At 51.6% G+C, this 17,077-nt stretch overlaps 4 protein-coding genes across 14 annotated transcripts in view; 2 read left to right on the forward strand and 2 right to left on the reverse strand.

Moving 5' to 3' along the window:
- CARM1 (coactivator associated arginine methyltransferase 1) overlaps positions 1 to 5,117 on the forward strand; it is a 56,843-nt gene extending 51,726 nt beyond the window's left edge. For 4 of the 8 annotated variants that reach the window (XM_053583271.1, XM_053583270.1, XM_053583272.1 and 1 more), the window contains 7 exons: positions 1,992 to 2,077; positions 2,244 to 2,333; positions 2,799 to 2,936; positions 3,022 to 3,111; positions 3,195 to 3,307; positions 3,450 to 3,831; positions 3,944 to 5,117. In XM_053583271.1, the coding sequence (XP_053439246.1) occupies positions 1,992 to 2,077; positions 2,244 to 2,333; positions 2,799 to 2,936; positions 3,022 to 3,111; positions 3,195 to 3,307; positions 3,450 to 3,831; positions 3,944 to 4,325 (1,281 nt within the window). In that variant the 3' untranslated portion in view covers positions 4,326 to 5,117. The remainder of the gene's footprint in view (positions 1 to 1,991; positions 2,078 to 2,243; positions 2,334 to 2,798; positions 2,937 to 3,021; positions 3,112 to 3,194; positions 3,308 to 3,449; positions 3,832 to 3,943) is intronic. The other 4 variants (XM_053583274.1, XM_053583275.1, XM_053583273.1 and 1 more) reach the window with 4 other exon arrangements.
- YIPF2 (Yip1 domain family member 2) lies at positions 4,585 to 9,537 on the reverse strand. 3 transcript variants are annotated; one of them, XM_053583307.1, is made up of 9 exons: positions 9,274 to 9,536; positions 8,746 to 8,906; positions 8,572 to 8,655; positions 6,994 to 7,081; positions 6,305 to 6,421; positions 6,068 to 6,234; positions 5,801 to 5,983; positions 5,585 to 5,720; positions 4,585 to 5,497 (listed from the first exon to the last, which is right to left on the reverse strand). In XM_053583307.1, exons 1-8 carry the CDS (start codon positions 9,302 to 9,304, stop codon positions 5,604 to 5,606), a joined length of 948 nt encoding a protein of 315 aa, XP_053439282.1. In that variant the 5' UTR covers positions 9,305 to 9,536; the 3' UTR covers positions 4,585 to 5,497; positions 5,585 to 5,603. The 3 variants fall into 3 exon arrangements, with proteins under 3 accessions (XP_053439282.1, XP_053439283.1, XP_053439284.1); XM_053583308.1 differs by lacking the exon at positions 8,572 to 8,655 and having other exon boundaries at positions 9,274 to 9,537; XM_053583309.1 differs by lacking the exon at positions 8,746 to 8,906 and having other exon boundaries at positions 8,572 to 8,701; positions 9,274 to 9,535.
- Positions 9,538 to 9,659: 122 nt separating this feature from the next.
- Positions 9,660 to 13,856, forward strand: TIMM29 (translocase of inner mitochondrial membrane 29). Of its 2 annotated transcripts, XM_053583315.1 has the most exons (3): positions 9,660 to 9,791; positions 9,868 to 10,604; positions 13,507 to 13,856. In XM_053583315.1, exons 1-2 carry the CDS (start codon positions 9,698 to 9,700, stop codon positions 10,554 to 10,556), a joined length of 783 nt encoding a protein of 260 aa, XP_053439290.1. In that variant the 5' UTR covers positions 9,660 to 9,697; the 3' UTR covers positions 10,557 to 10,604; positions 13,507 to 13,856. The 2 variants fall into 2 exon arrangements, with proteins under 2 accessions (XP_053439290.1, XP_053439289.1); XM_053583314.1 differs by lacking the exon at positions 13,507 to 13,856 and having other exon boundaries at positions 9,868 to 11,016.
- A 1,217-nt stretch (positions 13,857 to 15,073) lies between these two features.
- Positions 15,074 to 16,352, reverse strand: LOC128580840 (heterogeneous nuclear ribonucleoprotein A1-like). Its single transcript, XM_053583306.1, has one exon. It carries the CDS (start codon positions 16,273 to 16,275, stop codon positions 15,322 to 15,324), a length of 954 nt encoding a protein of 317 aa, XP_053439281.1. The 5' UTR covers positions 16,276 to 16,352; the 3' UTR covers positions 15,074 to 15,321.
- Positions 16,353 to 17,077: the final 725 nt, after the last annotated feature.

A 17,077-nucleotide genomic window follows, 5' to 3' on the forward strand; every position in this document is an offset into this window, starting at 1 on the left:
CATTTTTAATGTACACATGTCTTTAATGCCTGCTTGATAGAAGATGGCTGGATTCTGCTTCATTCAATCTGTCATGATACCACTGGGGAGCAAAGGAGTACAAAAGTCATGAACGTCTTGGTATTATCATGATAACAGTTTTGACTTTGAGGGTACTTTGGTGGGGACCACAATTTGTGAACCACTGCTTTAAGACACAGCATCTTAATATATGCCTGCTGATTAAAGAGGCCCTCCTTCTAGCCCTCCAGCACCAATATGCTACCTGATCCTCTCCTCAGCTTTTGAGTCTTTTAGAAGCTTCTGTTTTTTGGGGGGTGGGAGGGACCTCTAACCTCCTATCCCCATGCAGCTCAGAGATTGGCTCATGCTGGAAGTGCAGTTGTGTGCACACCACCCACTTCATTTCTCTGCTTTTCCCTTTAAGTTTTGTGATCCCTCAAGTCCTAACTGCCTTGGTAGCCCCAAGCTCCCATTTTGCTTCATTCCCACAAGGAGGTCCCTAAAAGGCCAAGGGCTGTTTTCTGCCCTGCAAGGAAAGGCTAGAGGCCAAAAAAGGGTCCCTTCAATGCATTTCTCCTTCTCTCTTAAGATCTTGGCCTCCAAAGTCCTGGCTGCCCTGGTTCCTCCTCATACTTCCAACAACTGGTTTATTTTTTTCTTTGTATTTTATTTAGTTCACATAATTCATGGTAGGCAGCACTTGTTTGTGGTATTTTAAAGAGATGATACCTCACTAGGTAGAGTAGTTCCCTTGTAATCCCAGCTATTTGGGAGATTGAGGCAGAAGGAGTTAGAGATTCTCCAGCTGGGGCAACAGAGGAAGTACTCCTTTTTTAAATTTTATTTATTTTTTTTGAGACAGAGTCTTAAGTTGTCACCTCAGTAGGGTGCTGTGACATCAAAGCTCACAGCAACTTTTTTTTTGAGACAGAGTCTGAGTAGAGTGCTGTGGCGTCTCAGCTCACAGCAACCTCCAGCTCTTGGGCTTAAGTGATTCTCTTGCCTCAGCCTCCCAAGTAGCTAGGACTACAGGCACCCACCACAACGCCCAGCTATTTTTTGGTTGCAGTTGTTTTAGCAGGCCCAGGCTGGGCTCGAACCCGCCAACCTTGGTGTATGTGGCCGGTGCCCTGCTCACTGAGCTACAGGTGCCCAGCCAAGTACTCCATTTCTTTTTTTTTTTCTGTAGAGATAGAGTCTCACTTTATGGCCCTCGGTAGAGTGCCGTGACCTCACACAGCTCACAGCAACCTCCAACTCCTGGGCTTAAGCGATTCTCTTGCCTCAGCCTCCCAAGTAGCTGGGACTACAGGCGCCCGCCACAACGCCCGGCTATTTTTTGGTTGCAGTTTGGCCAGGGCCGGGTTTGAACCCGCCACCCTCGGTATATGGGGCCAGTGCCTTACCAACTGAGCCACAGGCGCCGCCCAGTACTCCATTTCTTAAAGAAAGAAAAAGAGATGAGGTCGCCCAAGCTGGATTCAAACACTTGGCCTCAAGGGATCCTCCTCCCTTAGCCTCTCAAGTAGCTGAGATGATAATCATGTGTCACTGTGTGGCTCACACCCACTTCTTTAACTTTATTAGCTTTCTTGTGGTTTATCTTGGAGATTTCTCCCCATCCGTTCACAAAGGGTCTCTTCATTCTTTCTCATATATGGTCTTTTATGATTGAGCTGTCATTGGTTTCGCTGGATGGTTTCCAGTGTATGACTACTACAAACAGTCAGCAAGTATACATGTGAGGTGTACATGTGCAGGAGTATCTAGCCATATCCCAAAATTGCAACTGCCAAGTCTCTGATGAGGATGAATGAGCCATCACCTGAGTGCCTTACCACAGGTCACCTTCCCCCTGTGCCAGGTCTGAGAAGGGCAATGTGATTTTAGCCCAACAGCCAGACCCAGACCTTGGGGAAGGGGTAGGACTCTCGTTTTCACGTTGGCCTCTGCATCAGAATCCAGGTCACACCTGTGGTCTCTCCCAGGACACATTTGACATCCGGATCCTGATGGCCAAGTCTGTGAAGTACACAGTGAACTTCTTAGAAGCCAAAGAAGGAGATTTGCACAGGTACCAGCACCCAAGCCCCATCCTCCTGGGCCCAGCTTGAGCTGAAGGTCAAGGCCAACCTGGCTCCCCCTGGCATCCTGCCATACTAGGGCAGGAGAGGAGGGTCCCAGGCCTCTGCACTGGGCACCCTTCTTCTTTCCCAGCAGCCACTGCTCTTGCCTTACAGGATAGAAATCCCATTCAAATTCCACATGCTGCATTCAGGGCTGGTCCACGGCCTGGCCTTCTGGTTTGACGTTGCTTTCATCGGCTCCATGTAAGTGTAGCAGAGCAGGCCATGCTGCTCCCAGGAGCTTCCTGCTGCTGTGACCTGGGCTAGGCTGGAGGTTAGGAGGGTGGGACATTGACTTTTCCCAACAATGCTGTTCCTTCCAAAAGGGGTCAAGAGCTTGTCTTTGAGCAAATGACTGATGTGAGTGGAGCATGGGTGTGTGTCCACTGTGTTCTGAGTGGCTGTCCCTTGTGGGATCTTGTCTGTGTCTCTTAGTACAATGCATCAGGGTGAGTAGGCACCTAATGGCTGCAGATTCCTGTGTACATGTGTGCACACATACGTACCCAGGACTGCCTGGGAACCAGCTTGTCTCAGCTCCAGGGCCCCAGGGGAACTTGTCACAGGGGCAGGCACTTGGGGAGAACTCAAGTTATATACAAGGTGGTGGGTGGCCCAAGTGGTATCACTGACCCAGTCAAGTACATGCTTCCTATCCTCGCTTGACAGAATGACTGTGTGGTTGTCCACTGCCCCGACGGAGCCCCTGACCCACTGGTACCAGGTCCGGTGCCTGTTTCAGTCACCACTGTTCGCCAAGGCTGGGGACACGCTCTCAGGGACATGTCTGCTTATTGCCAACAAAAGGTGCAGGCTGCTGCCTGGTGCTGGGGAGTCAGGGGTCCCTTCCCCCCAACCCCAGCTCATATCATCCTCCCCACCCTCTCTGCAGACAGAGCTATGACATCAGTATTGTGGCCCAAGTGGACCAAACGGGGTCTAAATCAAGTAACCTCCTGGATCTGAAAAACCCCTTCTTCAGGTAGGAGGGGCCTTCAGCCCACGTCGGTGTTGCTCCCACCTCCAGCCCCACCAGCCCTGCCCATGGGTCTGTCTCTGCCACAGATATACAGGCACAACGCCATCGCCCCCACCCGGCTCCCACTACACATCTCCCTCTGAGAACATGTGGAACACAGGCAGCACCTACAACCTCAGCAGTGGAATGGCTGTGGCTGGTGAGTGGGCCCCAACCATGACACCAGGCCTACACCAGGGGTGGACACAGCTAGCAGCCCTTGGTGACAGGCTTACCCCTCTGCCCTAGAGTGTGCCTTTGGCACCCTCACACAGGGCCTAACATCTCTTCGTCTGGTATAGGGATGCCAACTGCCTATGACCTGAGCAGTGTTATTGCCAGCGGCTCCAGCGTGGGCCACAACAACCTAATTCCTTTAGGTGAGTGGCCCTCCAAGGGGGTAGCAGGGGTGGGGGCTTGCCCAGGGCTGCTGTGTGCCTCGAAGGGCCAGCGGACAGCCATCTTGGCCTGTGCTTGGTCCTTTCACCTTTTCCTTTTCCTGGGGCTCTCTGCTGAGGCCCCCAGATCCTCTGCCTTGCTCTGCTGCCTACACCAGTGGTCTGGGTGGCTGGGGGCGGTGACGTCGTCTCCCTTCCTTCCTTCCTCGCTGCACAGCCAACACAGGGATTGTCAATCACACCCACTCCCGGATGGGCTCCATAATGAGTACAGGGATTGTCCAAGGTAACAGTGGGTAGCAGGGGTGGGTCCCTTGGGGCCTGAGCTAGTGTGTCGCTGTCTGTCCAGGCACCCGCCTGCCCTATTTCTCTCTCTCTCTGACTCTGCTGGGGGCCAGGCGGGCCAGGGGCAGCGCTGGCCCCTCAGTGCCAATGCCCACCCCACAGGGTCCTCCGGCGCCCAGGGCAGCGGCGGCGGCGGCTCGAGCGCACACTATGCAGTCAACAGCCAGTTCACCATGGGCGGCCCCGCTATCTCCATGGCTTCACCCATGTCCATCCCGACCAACACCATGCACTATGGGAGCTAGGGGCCTTGCCCCTCACAGACTGACAGCACCAGGAAACCAAATGATGCCCCTGTCTGCCCCGCCCCACTGGGCGGCTGCCCCCTTTGTACTGGAGGAGCCCCAACACCTGATCACAGCCCTCTTTACTATGGGAACTTGGACATTTTTTTACACATGTTGCTGCCGCCCCAACCCCACATCCCAGCCCTGAGCTGCCATGTTTTACACAAGATCATGTCGTGGGAGCCTTCATCCCCGCTTCCCATCCTCTCCACCCTGACCTGGGTTTGACATCTGGTGTAACAGGCATGTCAGGGCCTCCCAGCTGTCAGGGTGACAGACCATGGGGGAACAGCTGCCCTGTGTGTCCCTCAGCACCTGCCCCTGGTCTAGCTCCAAAGGAGAAAGTCAGCCTGACCAGGTGAGGCCTTCCCTTCAGCGGCCAGGCCTTGGTCACAACAGGTGTGACATGCTGCTTTTTTTAATTTTATTTTTTTACGAAAAGAACCAGTGTCAATCTACAGACCCTCTGAGAAGCCAGGCCGGCTGGGCCGAGCCAGCAGCCCTGCTCCCCAGATTCAGAGGCTCAGTGGTGAGGGGTGGCCCTGCTGAGGCTCCCTCCCCACCAAAGGGTTCACCTCACACTTGAATGTACAACCTGCCCCACTGTTGGGAAGGCTTCCGTCCTTGGCCTCTGCCTCTTGCTGCTGTTCTGTCCCTGAGCCCCTTGTACCCTATATCAAGAGGAGAGGTGGCCCCAGGTGCTGGGCCTGAAACAAAGGCCACCATCGCCACTTGGGGCAGACACAGACACACCTCAAAGATCTGTCTGGGAAGGCATCCTTTTCCTTGTAGCTAGCATTAGGCCTGTGTATTTCCCTTCCATACTTGTAGACGCTCCAGTCCCTACTACTATGATGGTATTTTGGCCCTACCCCCAGACTGAGAAGGGACCTAACAGAAACCTTTCTCTTCAAAAAAATAAAGAGACAAGGAAACATTGTTTCAGCACAGGCAGTTTTCTTCTCCTCCCCCAAACTCAGATGCTGGAGCTCAGGCCAGGCCCCCTAGCCTGCCATGTGTGTACCCAGACCTGCCCCTGGCCCTCCCTCTTGTGGCCAGTGAGTTGAGTCATGTCAGGGAGAGTAGGGACCCAGCAGGCAGTAGGGTTGTGGGAGTCCCCCCAGCCCTGTTCTGGCTGGAAGCTCCCTGCCCTTCCCCCGCCTTTATATAAATTCTCTGAATCACCTTTGCATAGAAAATAAATGTGTTTGCTTTGTAAGAAAAATCTGGAAAGTAACAGAGTGATCTTTAGGTGTTGAAGGAGCCTTCACTTGTGGTTGAGGTGGGGCTGACAAGCAGATGTGTCCTCTTACGTTTTGCCTAGAAAAGAGAAACTCCCAGTAAGGGGTACAGGACCTTGGGAGTGGGAAGGGCAGTGTCCTCACATAGGTGGAAATGGCTCCTTACCTGTGGGACCTGGGTCTTCCTAGGAGGTGGCCATGGACCTTGGTAGGGTAGGTGGTAGTGGTACATTTGGGGGCAGAGATGGGGCTTGGGATGAAGGTACCAAGTGCTCTGGAGGCAGTGACTGGAAGAAGTACAACTGGACAAGCCCTGCAGGCTCAGCAGGGCCACCCCACCCACCCCAGCCCATGGCCCACCTGTGATTCCCTAGACACACACCTTACAGCCCAAGGCCAGCAGGGCGTGGAGCAGTACTACAGTAGACAGCAGTGCTGCAGCCACCAGCCTGGTGTCCTCACGGACAATAGGCCACAGGGTGAATACCAGCCAGGTGGCTGACAGGGTTAGCGCCAGGGCCCCTAACAGCCACTGCAACCATGGCACGGGAATGAGCCATAGGACCTGAAGGATGGACACAGGCACCTGGTGACCATGCTGGGGGTTTCCCACAGCACCTGGACCCACTCCTTGCTGGGCCATACTTACCACCATGGGAATAAAGACGAAGAGGGAGTAGCCATAGACACACACGGTCTCCAGGAAAGTGTAGGTCCCCATGTGCTCCCGGATGCCCTTGCGCCACCTTAGGAAGCCCCACAACGCCAGTGGCACCAGCCACGCATAGCAGTAGATGGTGATGCCAGCCACAGTCACTAGAGGCAACCAGACAGTCACTTCTGTCTCCAGGAGCCCCCAGCACCCCCAGCCCTGCCGTGTGCTTACCCTTGTGGAACTGGGGGCTATAGTGGATAGAAGGGTCTCTCCTCTGGGCCAGCACTAGTGTCAGGTTGCCGGTGATGGCCAGGACGAAGGCCAGTGTGGCACAGATCCAAAAGGGGCCTGCCAGGGTGGGAAATGATGGGTGCAGTCAGGTTCCCAGGTCCAGCACTCCAAGGACAGGTGGACGTGTTCTGTCTTACCTATGCTAGGACCACAGCCTCTTTGCAAGTCACTGGTGACATCCCAGAGGCCAAATCTAGTGCCAGGTCTCCACTGATCATCGTCTCCTAGAAACACTCACAACATGTCTTTGGGGCAGCATGCTCTTAGCCTCAGTCTCACCTCGTCGGAGGTAGACCCTCACTTCTATGATTTCCCCACTACTGTGACCTCTTTCCCCACAGGAAGCACTGGGCCCTCTCCATGTGTGTGCTCACTCCTGGGTGACCTCCTCCAACCCTGGGGCCTCATGCTACTTCTCAGGGAGGCCTGCTCTGAAGCTTCTATGCAAAACAGCAAGGCCATGGGTCCTTTGACTTGCCCTGCTGCTCTCTAGCCCACCACCTCTGCAATCTGTCTCCCTCTCCCTGAACAGAAGTTAGGTGTCATGGTCTCTGTGTTCTCAGCTGAGAACTGGAGCCTGGCACTTAACCAACATTTGTAAAGTGAATAATCCAAACGCACAACCTCACCGTACAGATCCGGCTGATTCCGCAGATGATGCCGGACAAAATTGTGGCCAGGCCGGGGCAGCAGTGTACCTTTGATCCGGTCCAGGACCTGGGGGGGCAAGGCTGAGCTCCAGAATAGAAGCCCACTCAGGGATCCTCCCTGGTCCTGAGGGTTCTTCCCGGCTGTTCTCCAGCCTCCTCTCAGCTCTCAATGGGCTGTCCCATGACTAGAATCCCTTCCCCTAGGGTCCCACCATGCTAAAAGGTCTCCTCCAGGCCTCCTTGCCTCCCCCTCCGCTTGGCTGCCTGGACTGACCTCTTTGCAGCCTTCCCTCCTGGGCCCAATGCAGTTAACAAATATGGCGCATTCTCCTTCCTCCATCTCTCTCCAGTATGTCCCCTAGTCTGCAGCCCTGGTTATGATCTCCCTCAGGTAGGGCCTCCCATCCACATTCTGCATGCACATCTGCTCCTACTCTATCCTCTCCTGCTCCAAACCCTTCCATGACTCCCCGTCACCATCAAGATAAAACCCAAACCCTGTTGTTTTTTTTTGTTTGTTTTTTGTTTTTTTGAGACAGAGCTCAACCTGTCACCCTGGGTAGAGTGCCATGGGATCTCAGCTCACAGCACAGCAACCTCTAACTCCTGGGCTCAAGTGATTGTCCTATCTCCGCCTCCCAAGTAGCTGGGACTACAGGCACCTGCCACAAAGCCCGGCTATTTTTTTTTTTTGGTTGCAGCCGTCGTCGTTTGGCGGGTTGGGGCTGGATTCGAACCCGCCAGCTCAGGTGTATGTGGCTGGGGCCTTAGCCGCTTGAGCCACAGGCACCGAGCCTTTTTTTTTTTTGAGACAGAGTCTCACTATGTTGCCCTCGGTAGAGTGCCATGGCATCACAGTTCACAGCAACTTCAAACTCTTGGGCTTAAGTGATTCTCTTACCTCAGCCTCCCAAGTAGCTGGGACTACAGATGCCCGCCACAATGCCCGGCTATTTTTTGTTGCAGCTGTCATTGTTGTTTAGCTGGCCTGGGCCAGGTTTGAACCTGCCACCTTTGGCATATGTGGCTGGCGCCGTAACCACTGTGCTATAGGCACCAAGTCCAAACCCTAGCTTAACACAGGTCACAAGGCCCTTTGTGATCTGGCTTCTGCTTGCCTGTCTCAGACAAATCCAGTGCCAGGCAGCTTATGTCAAACTTCACATGCCTCCTCTCACCTTTGGTCTTCTGCATATGCTATTCTCTGTGCCTGAAGCATAATTCTGGTCCCCCTATTCTGCTCAGATATGACCTTGGGGCAGGATGACTCTTGACCTCTGTTTCATCTTGTGGGAGGTAGACCCTCACACCTCTATGGCTTTCCTTCCTTCTCCTCTAGGTCTTGGCAAATTGTTAAACACCTCCAAGAGGGCATTCCCTGACCAACCAGATCCTGTTTGTCTCCAATTTTCCCACAGCCCTGGATCCACGATAGCCCCAGTCCTTTCTATCCATTTGGTGAAAGCTCTTTTAACACACCTAGCCATGCCCAGCTGAATCGTGGCTGAACCCCATTGCATGACTCTGAGCCCCAGCCTTCCTACTTCCAGAGCTGACCTGTGAGGTGTCCACGTCAAAGAAGCTCTGATAGTAGCCAAAGGTCCAGAATCCAGGCTGATGCTTCTGCTTCTTCTGTAGGAGCTGCATGGCACAGGCTTTCAGTACCTGCCCTGATAGCCTGAGTTAGCTGGGGATGGACAAAGGCAGGGCAAGGGAATTTAAGTGACTCACCACTGCCTTGTCACTCTCCTCCTTCACCTCCTCCTCAGCTCCATAGCTGCCACCTGAGCCCACAGCCACAGCCACGTGTCCTTGTAGGGTCAGCTGATCACTTCTGCTTAGGGTGGCTGCATCCGGGGTCTCACCCAGAAGATCATTGGCTTCCTCAAATTCTATAGAGTGGGAATATGGGACTTAGGCATGTTTTGCAGGTGGAAACAATTTGGCTTGGCCCACTGCTCCTGCTGTGTGGGATGCTGTAACAATTTCAGTGCTCTACCCCAGCCAGGGCCCAACTTGCTCAGTTTGGGAACATGATGTCTGTTCTCTTCCCCTAACATGGGACTGCAATTTAGAATTGGTCCTGGGATGGAATCAAGGTCTGGGAACCAGAGGCTAAGATCTGAAGTCTGAGTTCAGAGCGGGAACGGGTTCGAGTTAGGGATAGATGTCACTCCTAGGTTCATAGCCCACTGGGGTGCAGGTTAGAGGAGTCGGAAACTGCATGGGAGGTTCTGACCACGTTGGGGCCGCACTCACGGTGGAAGGTCAGTTCGTTGGCCGCTGCCATGGTGGCTTGGGCGTCACCGCATCTCTGAGGACCGAGGCCGATTAGTCAGCACCCCTTCCGGCGTCTGTCCCTTTACCTTGAGCCCTACGTGGTAGCTAACTGCACTCAAAGGGTCTTACACTCGCCGCCCCAACCATAGAGGTGCACTCGGGTCCCCTCGCCTGGGTGGTCCTCAGCCAGCTGGCTGGGACTCTCTGCGCCTGCGCGGCCCGCCTATCGGACAGAGGAGACCTCTCCAGAGCAGGACAGCAACATCCGGCGCTGGTCCCTTTCCTATGGTCTTCCGATGGGAAGCCACTTCCGGCAACGTTACCTCGCGCGAAAAAAGTTTCCGGGCCTTTTACTTCGTGTAGCAAGTTTCTTCTCGGAGAAAGGACTCCAAGCCGGAAGAGGATGGCGGCGGCTGCTCTAAAGAGATTTTGGTTCCGAGGCCGCGTAGAGGCGGACTACGTAGCAGTAGTGAAAGCGGGCGTCTGGGCTCGGTTGGGTGAGTAGTGGCGGAATGCGTAGGGGTGGGTGGCCGCAGAGGTCGGGCTGCTCTCACTGCGCTTTTCTCCCTTCAGGCGCCTGGGCCCGCGCGCTGCTCCGGGATTACGCCGAAGCCTGTGTGGACACGGCGGCGGCGGCTCGAGCCCGGCCGGGACGCGCCGTTGTGTATGTGGGGCTGCTGGGCGGGGGTGCGGTCTGCTGCGCCCTGGCACCGAGCGAGAGTGCCTTCGAGGAGGCGTTGCTCGACGCGTCCGGGACCCTTTTGCTGCTGGTGCCGGCCACGCGAAACCGCAGCTCGGAAACCTACGTGCAGCGGCTGCTCTGGCTGCGGGGCCGTGGCTGCCTGCGCCACGTGAACCTGGGGCTCTACTCGCTTGTGTACCAGGCGCCCTTTGACCCCCAGGCCAGTCTCTATCAGGCCCGCTGCAGCCATCTGCAGCCCCGTTGGACCGACTTCCCGGGCCGGATCTTGGATGTGGGCTTCGTGGGTCGCTGGTGGGTGCTGGAGGCCCGGATGCGTGACTGCGACATCAACGATGAAGAGTTCCTTCACCTGCCAGCACATTTACGCGTCGTCAGGCCCCACCAGCTGCGCTCAGAGACCAATGAGCGGCTATTCGATGAGAAGTACAAGCCTGTCGTGCTCACTGATGATCAGGTGGATCAGGCTCTATGGGAGGAGCAGTTCTTGCAAAAGGAAAAGAAGGACAGGCTCGCCCTGAGCCAGGCCTACTTCCAGGTGCAATCGGAGGTCCCGAGATGAGTTCACGGCTCCCATTTCTGGGAGACTGCCTGGAATTGTGCAGTTGTTGTAAGTGAGCCCCACGTGCAGAATCACTAAGATATCCGAAAGAGGGCGGCGCCTGTGGCTCAAAGGAGTAGGGCACCAGCCCCGTATACCGGAGGTGGCAGGTTCAAACCCGGCCCTGGCCAAAAACTGCAAAACAAAAAAAAAGATATCTGAAATAGTGTTCTTGTAGAAGGTTTTTATTAGTTTGGGAAGCCTTTATCTTTCTCTTTCTTCCTCGTTTGCTGGAGTTAATTCAGAGCTTTCTTGGTTTGGGAGTTAGAACAGAATGACCTTGTAATGTTTATCACAGCCAGAGCTAGTAATAAGCGTTTTACATAGCCTCTTATTTTTCCCATTGGGCCTCACAGTGCCTGTGACATTGGTCAGGTGACTCCCAAACTCTCTTACAATCTTTCATATATTTTAAAATTTGATCTGAAATGTTCTATTCTTTTTTTTTTTTTTTTTTTGTAGAAACAGAGTCTCACTTTACGGCCCTCGGTAGAGTGCCGTGGCCTCACACAGCTCACAGCAACCTCCAACTCCTGGGCTTAAGCGATTCTCCTGCCTCAGCCTCCCGAGTAGCTGGGACTACAGGCGCCCACCACAACGCCCGGCTATTTTTTTTTTTGGTTGCAGTTTGGCCGGGGCCGGGTTTGAACCTGCCACCCTCGGTATATGGGGCCGGCGCCTTACTGACTGAGCCACAGGCGCCGCCCGAAATGTTCTATTTTTTGAGACAGAGTCTCACTATGTCGCCCTCCGTAGAGTGCTATGGTGTCACAATTCACAGCAACCTTAAACTGTTGGGTTTAAGTGATAAACCTCTTACCTCAGCCTCCCAAGTAGGGATTACAGGTGCCCTCCACAATGCCCTGCAATTTTGGGGGTTTCTTTTGGCTGGGGCAGGGTTCGAACCCGCCACCTCCTGCATGTAGGGCCGGCTCCCTATTCCTTTGAGCCACAGGCGCCGCCCTTCTTTTTTTTTTTTGAGACAGAGTCTCACTCTGTGGCACTCCAAGTGCTATGGTGTCACAGCTCATAGCAACTTCCAGTTCTTGGGCTTAGGCGATTCTCTTGCCTCAGTCTCCTGAGTAGCTGAGACTACAGCCACCCTACTTACTGAGCCACAGGTGCCGCCCATGCCCCACTATTTTTTTGTTGCAGTTATTGTTGTTGTTTGGCTGGCCCAGGCTGGGTTCAACACTGCCAGCCTGGGTGTATGTGGCTGAAGGATTGCTTGAATCCAGGAGTTTGGAACTAGCCTAGGTAACATAGTGAAACCCTGTTTCAAAAAAATACAATAAATAACGCCTTTGTATTAATTTCTTTTTTAACCTTTTTTTTTTTTTTTTTGTAGGGACAGAGTTTCACCTTATCGCCCTTGGTAGAGTGCCATGGCATCAGACAGCTCACAGCAACCTCCAGCTCCTGGGCTTAAGCGATTCTCCTGCCTCAGCCTCCCAAGCAGCTGGGACTACAGGCACCTGCCACAACGCCCGGCTATTTTTTGGTTGCAGTTTGGCCGGGGCCGGGTTTGAACCCACCACCCTCGGTATATGGGGCCGGCGCCCCACCAACTGAGCCACAGGCGCCGCCCCTTTTTTAACCTTTTATTTATTTATTTATTTTTTCCCTCTGGATTGATGCAAGGATGAGTTGTTTTTTTTTTTTTTGGTAGAGACAGAGTCTCATTGTAACGCCCTCGGGTAGAGTGCCGTGGCGTCACACGGCTCACAGCAACCTTTAACTCTTGGGCTTACGCGTTTCTCTTGCCTCAGCCTCCCGAGCAGCTGGGACTACAGGCACCCGCCACAACACCCAGCTATTTGTTTTGTTGCAGTTTGGCCGGGGCTGGGTTTGAACCCGCCACCCTTGGTGTATGGGGCCGGCGCCCTACTCACTGAGCCACAGGTGCTGCCCAGGATGAGATTTTTTTTTTTTTTTTACTTTTAATTTTGAGGCCTGGCGCAGTGGCTCAACCTATAATCCTAGCGCTCTGGGAAGCCAAGGTGGGTAGATCGCCTGAGTTCACAGGTTCCAGACTGGCCTGAGCCAGAGTAAGACCTGTGTCTAAAACTAACTGGGCGTTGTGGTGGGTGCCTTTAGTCCCAGCTACTTGGGAGGCTGAGGCAAGAGAATCACTTAAGGCTAAGAGTTTGAGGTTCCTGGGTGGCGCCTGTGGCTCAGTCGGTAGGGCGCCAGCCCCATATGCTGAGGGTGGTGGGTTCAAACCCAGCCCAGGCTGAACTGCAAACCAAAAAATAACTGGGCGTTGTGGCCGGCGCCTGTTGTGGCGTTGTGGCCGGCGCCTTTAGTCCCAGCTACTTGGGAGGCGGAGGCAAGAGAATCACTTAAGCCCAGGAGCTGGAGGTTGCTGTGAGCTGTGATGCCACCTCACTTTACCCAGGGTGGACAGCTTGAGGCTCTATCTCAAAAAAAAAAAAATGGGCGGCGCCTGTGGCTCAGTAGGGCACTAGCCCCAGCCAAACTGCAACAAAAATAGCCGGACGTTGTGGCCCCAGCTACTTGGGAGTCTGAGGCAAGAGAATTACCTAAGCCCAGAAGTTGGAGGTTGCTCTGAGCTGTGGTGCCAGGGCACTCTACCAAGGGCGACAAAGTGAGACTGTCTCTCTAAAAAAAAAAAAAAAAAAAAACTTTTAATTTTGAAATAATTATAATTTCACAGAAAGCTGGAAAAATAATAGAGATATTTTGGGTACCCTTCATCCATCTTCCCTAGTGGGAACAGCTGAAATAACTAATACTAAATGAGGGAATTGACATTGATACGACTATTTCGTTGTTACAGGGAAATTTTGTGCAAAAACAACCTGATTTTACTATGTCTATTGACAATGATTGGAAGTGGCTTGGAAAGATAAAGCATTTTCTTTCTTTCTTTTTTTTTTTTTTTTTGCAGTTTTTGGCCGGGGCTGGGTTTGAACCCACCACCTCCAGCACCACCCAGATAAAGCATTTTCTGATAATCTATGTGGAATCATGGATTCTGGGTATGTTAATACTTCAGTAGCCCTAAAACACAGAAGTCCAAGAAAAGTAATAAGTTATTATATATGGCTGGTACTTAAAGAGGTTATGATAATTATACTTTTAAAGCTGAAATATTAAGGGAATGAAAGTATCTGCCACCTTGGTGTTCTATGGCTAGTTAATAAAAGTAGGCATTGAAACAACCATCTTTATTGTGATGTTACTGTTTGTGTGTTTTGTCATTTTTCAGTTCTGGCACTTGGACCTTCCATTCATAATATGAAAGCATTGCACACATGTTAATTTTTATACTGTTATTTCTTAAAAGAGCAGGGGAGTGTCTTTTAAGTCAGCATTTCCATTTTACCAGAGGAAAAACCTTAAGATTCGGGAAGTTTGGGTGGCGCCTGTGGCTCAGTGAGTAGGGCGCCAACCCCATCTACCGAGGGTGGCGGGTTCAAACCCGGCCCTGGCCAAACTGCAACAAAAAATAGCCAGGTGTTGTGGCGGGCGCCTGTGGTCCCAGCTACTCTGGAGGCTGAGGCAAGAGAATCACCTAAGCCTAAGAGCTGGAGGTTGCTGTCAGCTGTGACGTCTCACACTCTACCAAGGGTGACAAAGTGAGACTCTGTCTCAAAAAAAAAAAAAAAAAAGATTCAGAAAGTTTGTTATTTTTTCAAGGCTATGGCAGACCCAAGATTCAAACTCTTTTTTTTGTTTTTGAGACAGAGCCTTAAGCTGTCGCCCTGGGTAGAATGCAATGGCGTCATACCTCACAGCAACCTCCGACTCCTGGGCTTCAGCCATTATCTTGCCTCAGCCTCCCAGTAGCTGGGATTATAGGCGCCCGCCACAAAGCCCAGCTATTTTTTGCATTTTGGCCAGTGCCTGTTTGAACCTGCCACCCTCGGTATATGGGGCCGGTGCCCTACTCCTTTGAGCCACAAGTGCCGCCCAAGGTTTCTTACCTATAATTGGGGTTGTTAGGAAAATTAGGAACTATACTAAAGCACTTGCCACAAAGTGTCCACAGTCCATTGTGTGGCTGTGTGGGGAACAGTAGAGCCAACATGTATTTGTCTCACAGGGCTACAAGACACGTTAATACGAACATTTTCAAGTTTTCCCTTATTAAAAAAAAATACAAGTCTGGCCAGTAAGAAACTATAATATTACCAGAAAAGAAGAATTTAAGGAACAGTGGTTTAGTTTTTTTTTTTTTGGCCGGGGCCCGGCATATGGGACCGGCGCCCTACTCCTTGAGCCACAGGCGCCGCCCCAGTGGTTTACTTTTATTTTTTTTATTTATTTAAAAAAAAAAAAGACACATTTATTCAGCGTCATGATCAGGCTATTATATTTAGCAATCAACAGCATGGGTGCAAAAAAAAAAAAAAAATGTACATTAAAACCCTTTGTTGGTGTGTGAGGCCACGGCACTCTACCGAGGGCCATAAAGTGAGACCCTGTCTCTACAAAAAAAAAAAAAAAAAACCCTTTGTTGGAATGCTTTACACTTTCCACAGAACAGAAACTAAAATAACCTGTTATACAATTAGTCACAAATACAGTCCTCGAGTTTTTTGCCCATACACATGAGTATTGTCTAAAACATGTCTTCTTTGTAGCAGCTAGGCCCTGCCACCACTGTGCTTGGCTGAGTTCACAAATCTGTTGTAACCTGCAGCTTCCCTGTCACTTCTCTGGCTCTCCTCTCCTGCTAAGCTTTGTTTCCTGGGAATAATTAAAACCTTCTGCCACTGCCATAGCTACTGCAACCACCATAACCACCTTGGTTTCGTGGTTTGGTAAAGTATTGGCCGCCACCACCATAAGGGCCAGAGCTTCTGCCTCCAAAATTTCCTCCCTTCATAGGTCCAAAATTTGATGACTGATTGTTGTAATTGCCAAAATCATTGTAACTTCCACCACCTCCAAAATTGCTTCCATCGTTACCAAATCCATTGTAGCCATCCCCACTGCCACCATATCCACCACCACCACGGCTGCCACCAAAGCCACCATGACCACTGAAGTTTCCTCCACGGCCAAAGTTGTCGTTTCCACCAAAACCACCTCCACGACCCCCACCAAAGTTTCCAGAACCACTTCGACCTCTTTGGCTGGACGAAGCACTAGCCATCTCTTGCTTTGACAGGGCTTTCCTTACTTCACAGTTGTGGCCATTCACAGTATGGTATTTCTGAATGACAATCTTATCCACAGAATCATGGTCATCAAACGTAACAAAAGCAAAGCCCCTCTTCTTGCCACTGCCTCGGTCAGTCATGATTTCAATCACTTCAATTTTCCCATACTGTTCAAAATAGTCTCTTAAGTGATGTTCTTCAGTATCTTCTTTAATGCCACCAACAAAGATCTTTTTCACAGTTAAGTGGGCACCTGGTCTTTGAGAATCCTCTCTGGAAACAGCTCTCTTCAGTTCCACAACTCTTCCATCCACTTTGTGTGGCCTTGCATTCATTGCTGCATCCACCTCCTCCACGGTGGCGTATGTGACAAACCCAAAGCCCCTGGAGCGCTTGGTGTTCGGATCTCTCATTACCACGCAGTCTGTGAGCGTTCCCCATTGCTCAAAATGGCTCCTCAGACTCTCATCAGTCGTTTCAAAGCTCAACCCTCCAATGAAGAGCTTCCGCAGCTGTTCGGGCTCTTTAGGAGACTCTGACTTAGACATGACGGCAGTGAGAAGAGAGACTTTAACGATGCTTCCTCGGCAGCGTCCACAGGCAGAAAGGAGTAAGCTAACGAACGTATCTTACTTTTATTTTTTTAAAGATTATCAGAAACGGGCGGCACCTGTGGCTCAAGGAGTAGGGCGCCGGTCCCATTTGCTGGAGGTGGCGGGTTCAAACCTAGCCCCGGCCAAAAGCCAAAAAAAAAAAAAGATTATCAGAAACATTGTGTTTTAACAAATGTTTTAACTCTTTAAGGCTAAGTAGATAATTAAAATGAAAAACACACTGAATTATTTTCTTAGGATTTCTGTTTTTACAAATTTAGATGCTCTTTTCTTCACTGGTTCTTAATTTGAGTTGTGGAATGTGACTCCATGTTGAAAAATCCTGCCATAGTAGTTAACATTTTCCTCAGACCATTCCTTTACTGTATTAAAAAAAATAAAATTGGGTGGCGCCTGTGGCTCAAGGAGTAGGGCGCCGGTCTCATATGCCGGAGATGGTGGGTTCAAACCCAGCCCCGGCCAAAAAAAAAACCAGAAAAAAAATAAAATTATTTTATAAAAAATACAGGTCTGGGTGGTGCCTGTGGCTCAAAGGAGTAGGGCACTAGCCCTATATACTGGAGGTGACATGTTCAAACCCAGTCCCAGCCAAAAAGAAGAAAAAAAAAAACGGGCTCAGTGCCTGTAGCTCAAGCAGCTAAGGTACCAGCCACATACACCTGAGCTGGCGGGTTCTAATCCACCCTGGGCCCACCAAACAACAATGACAACTACAACCAAAAAATAGCCAGGCATT

This window comes from Nycticebus coucang, chromosome 3, assembly GCF_027406575.1.
Source record: "Nycticebus coucang isolate mNycCou1 chromosome 3, mNycCou1.pri, whole genome shotgun sequence".
Classification (NCBI taxonomy): Eukaryota; Metazoa; Chordata; class Mammalia; order Primates; family Lorisidae; genus Nycticebus; species Nycticebus coucang.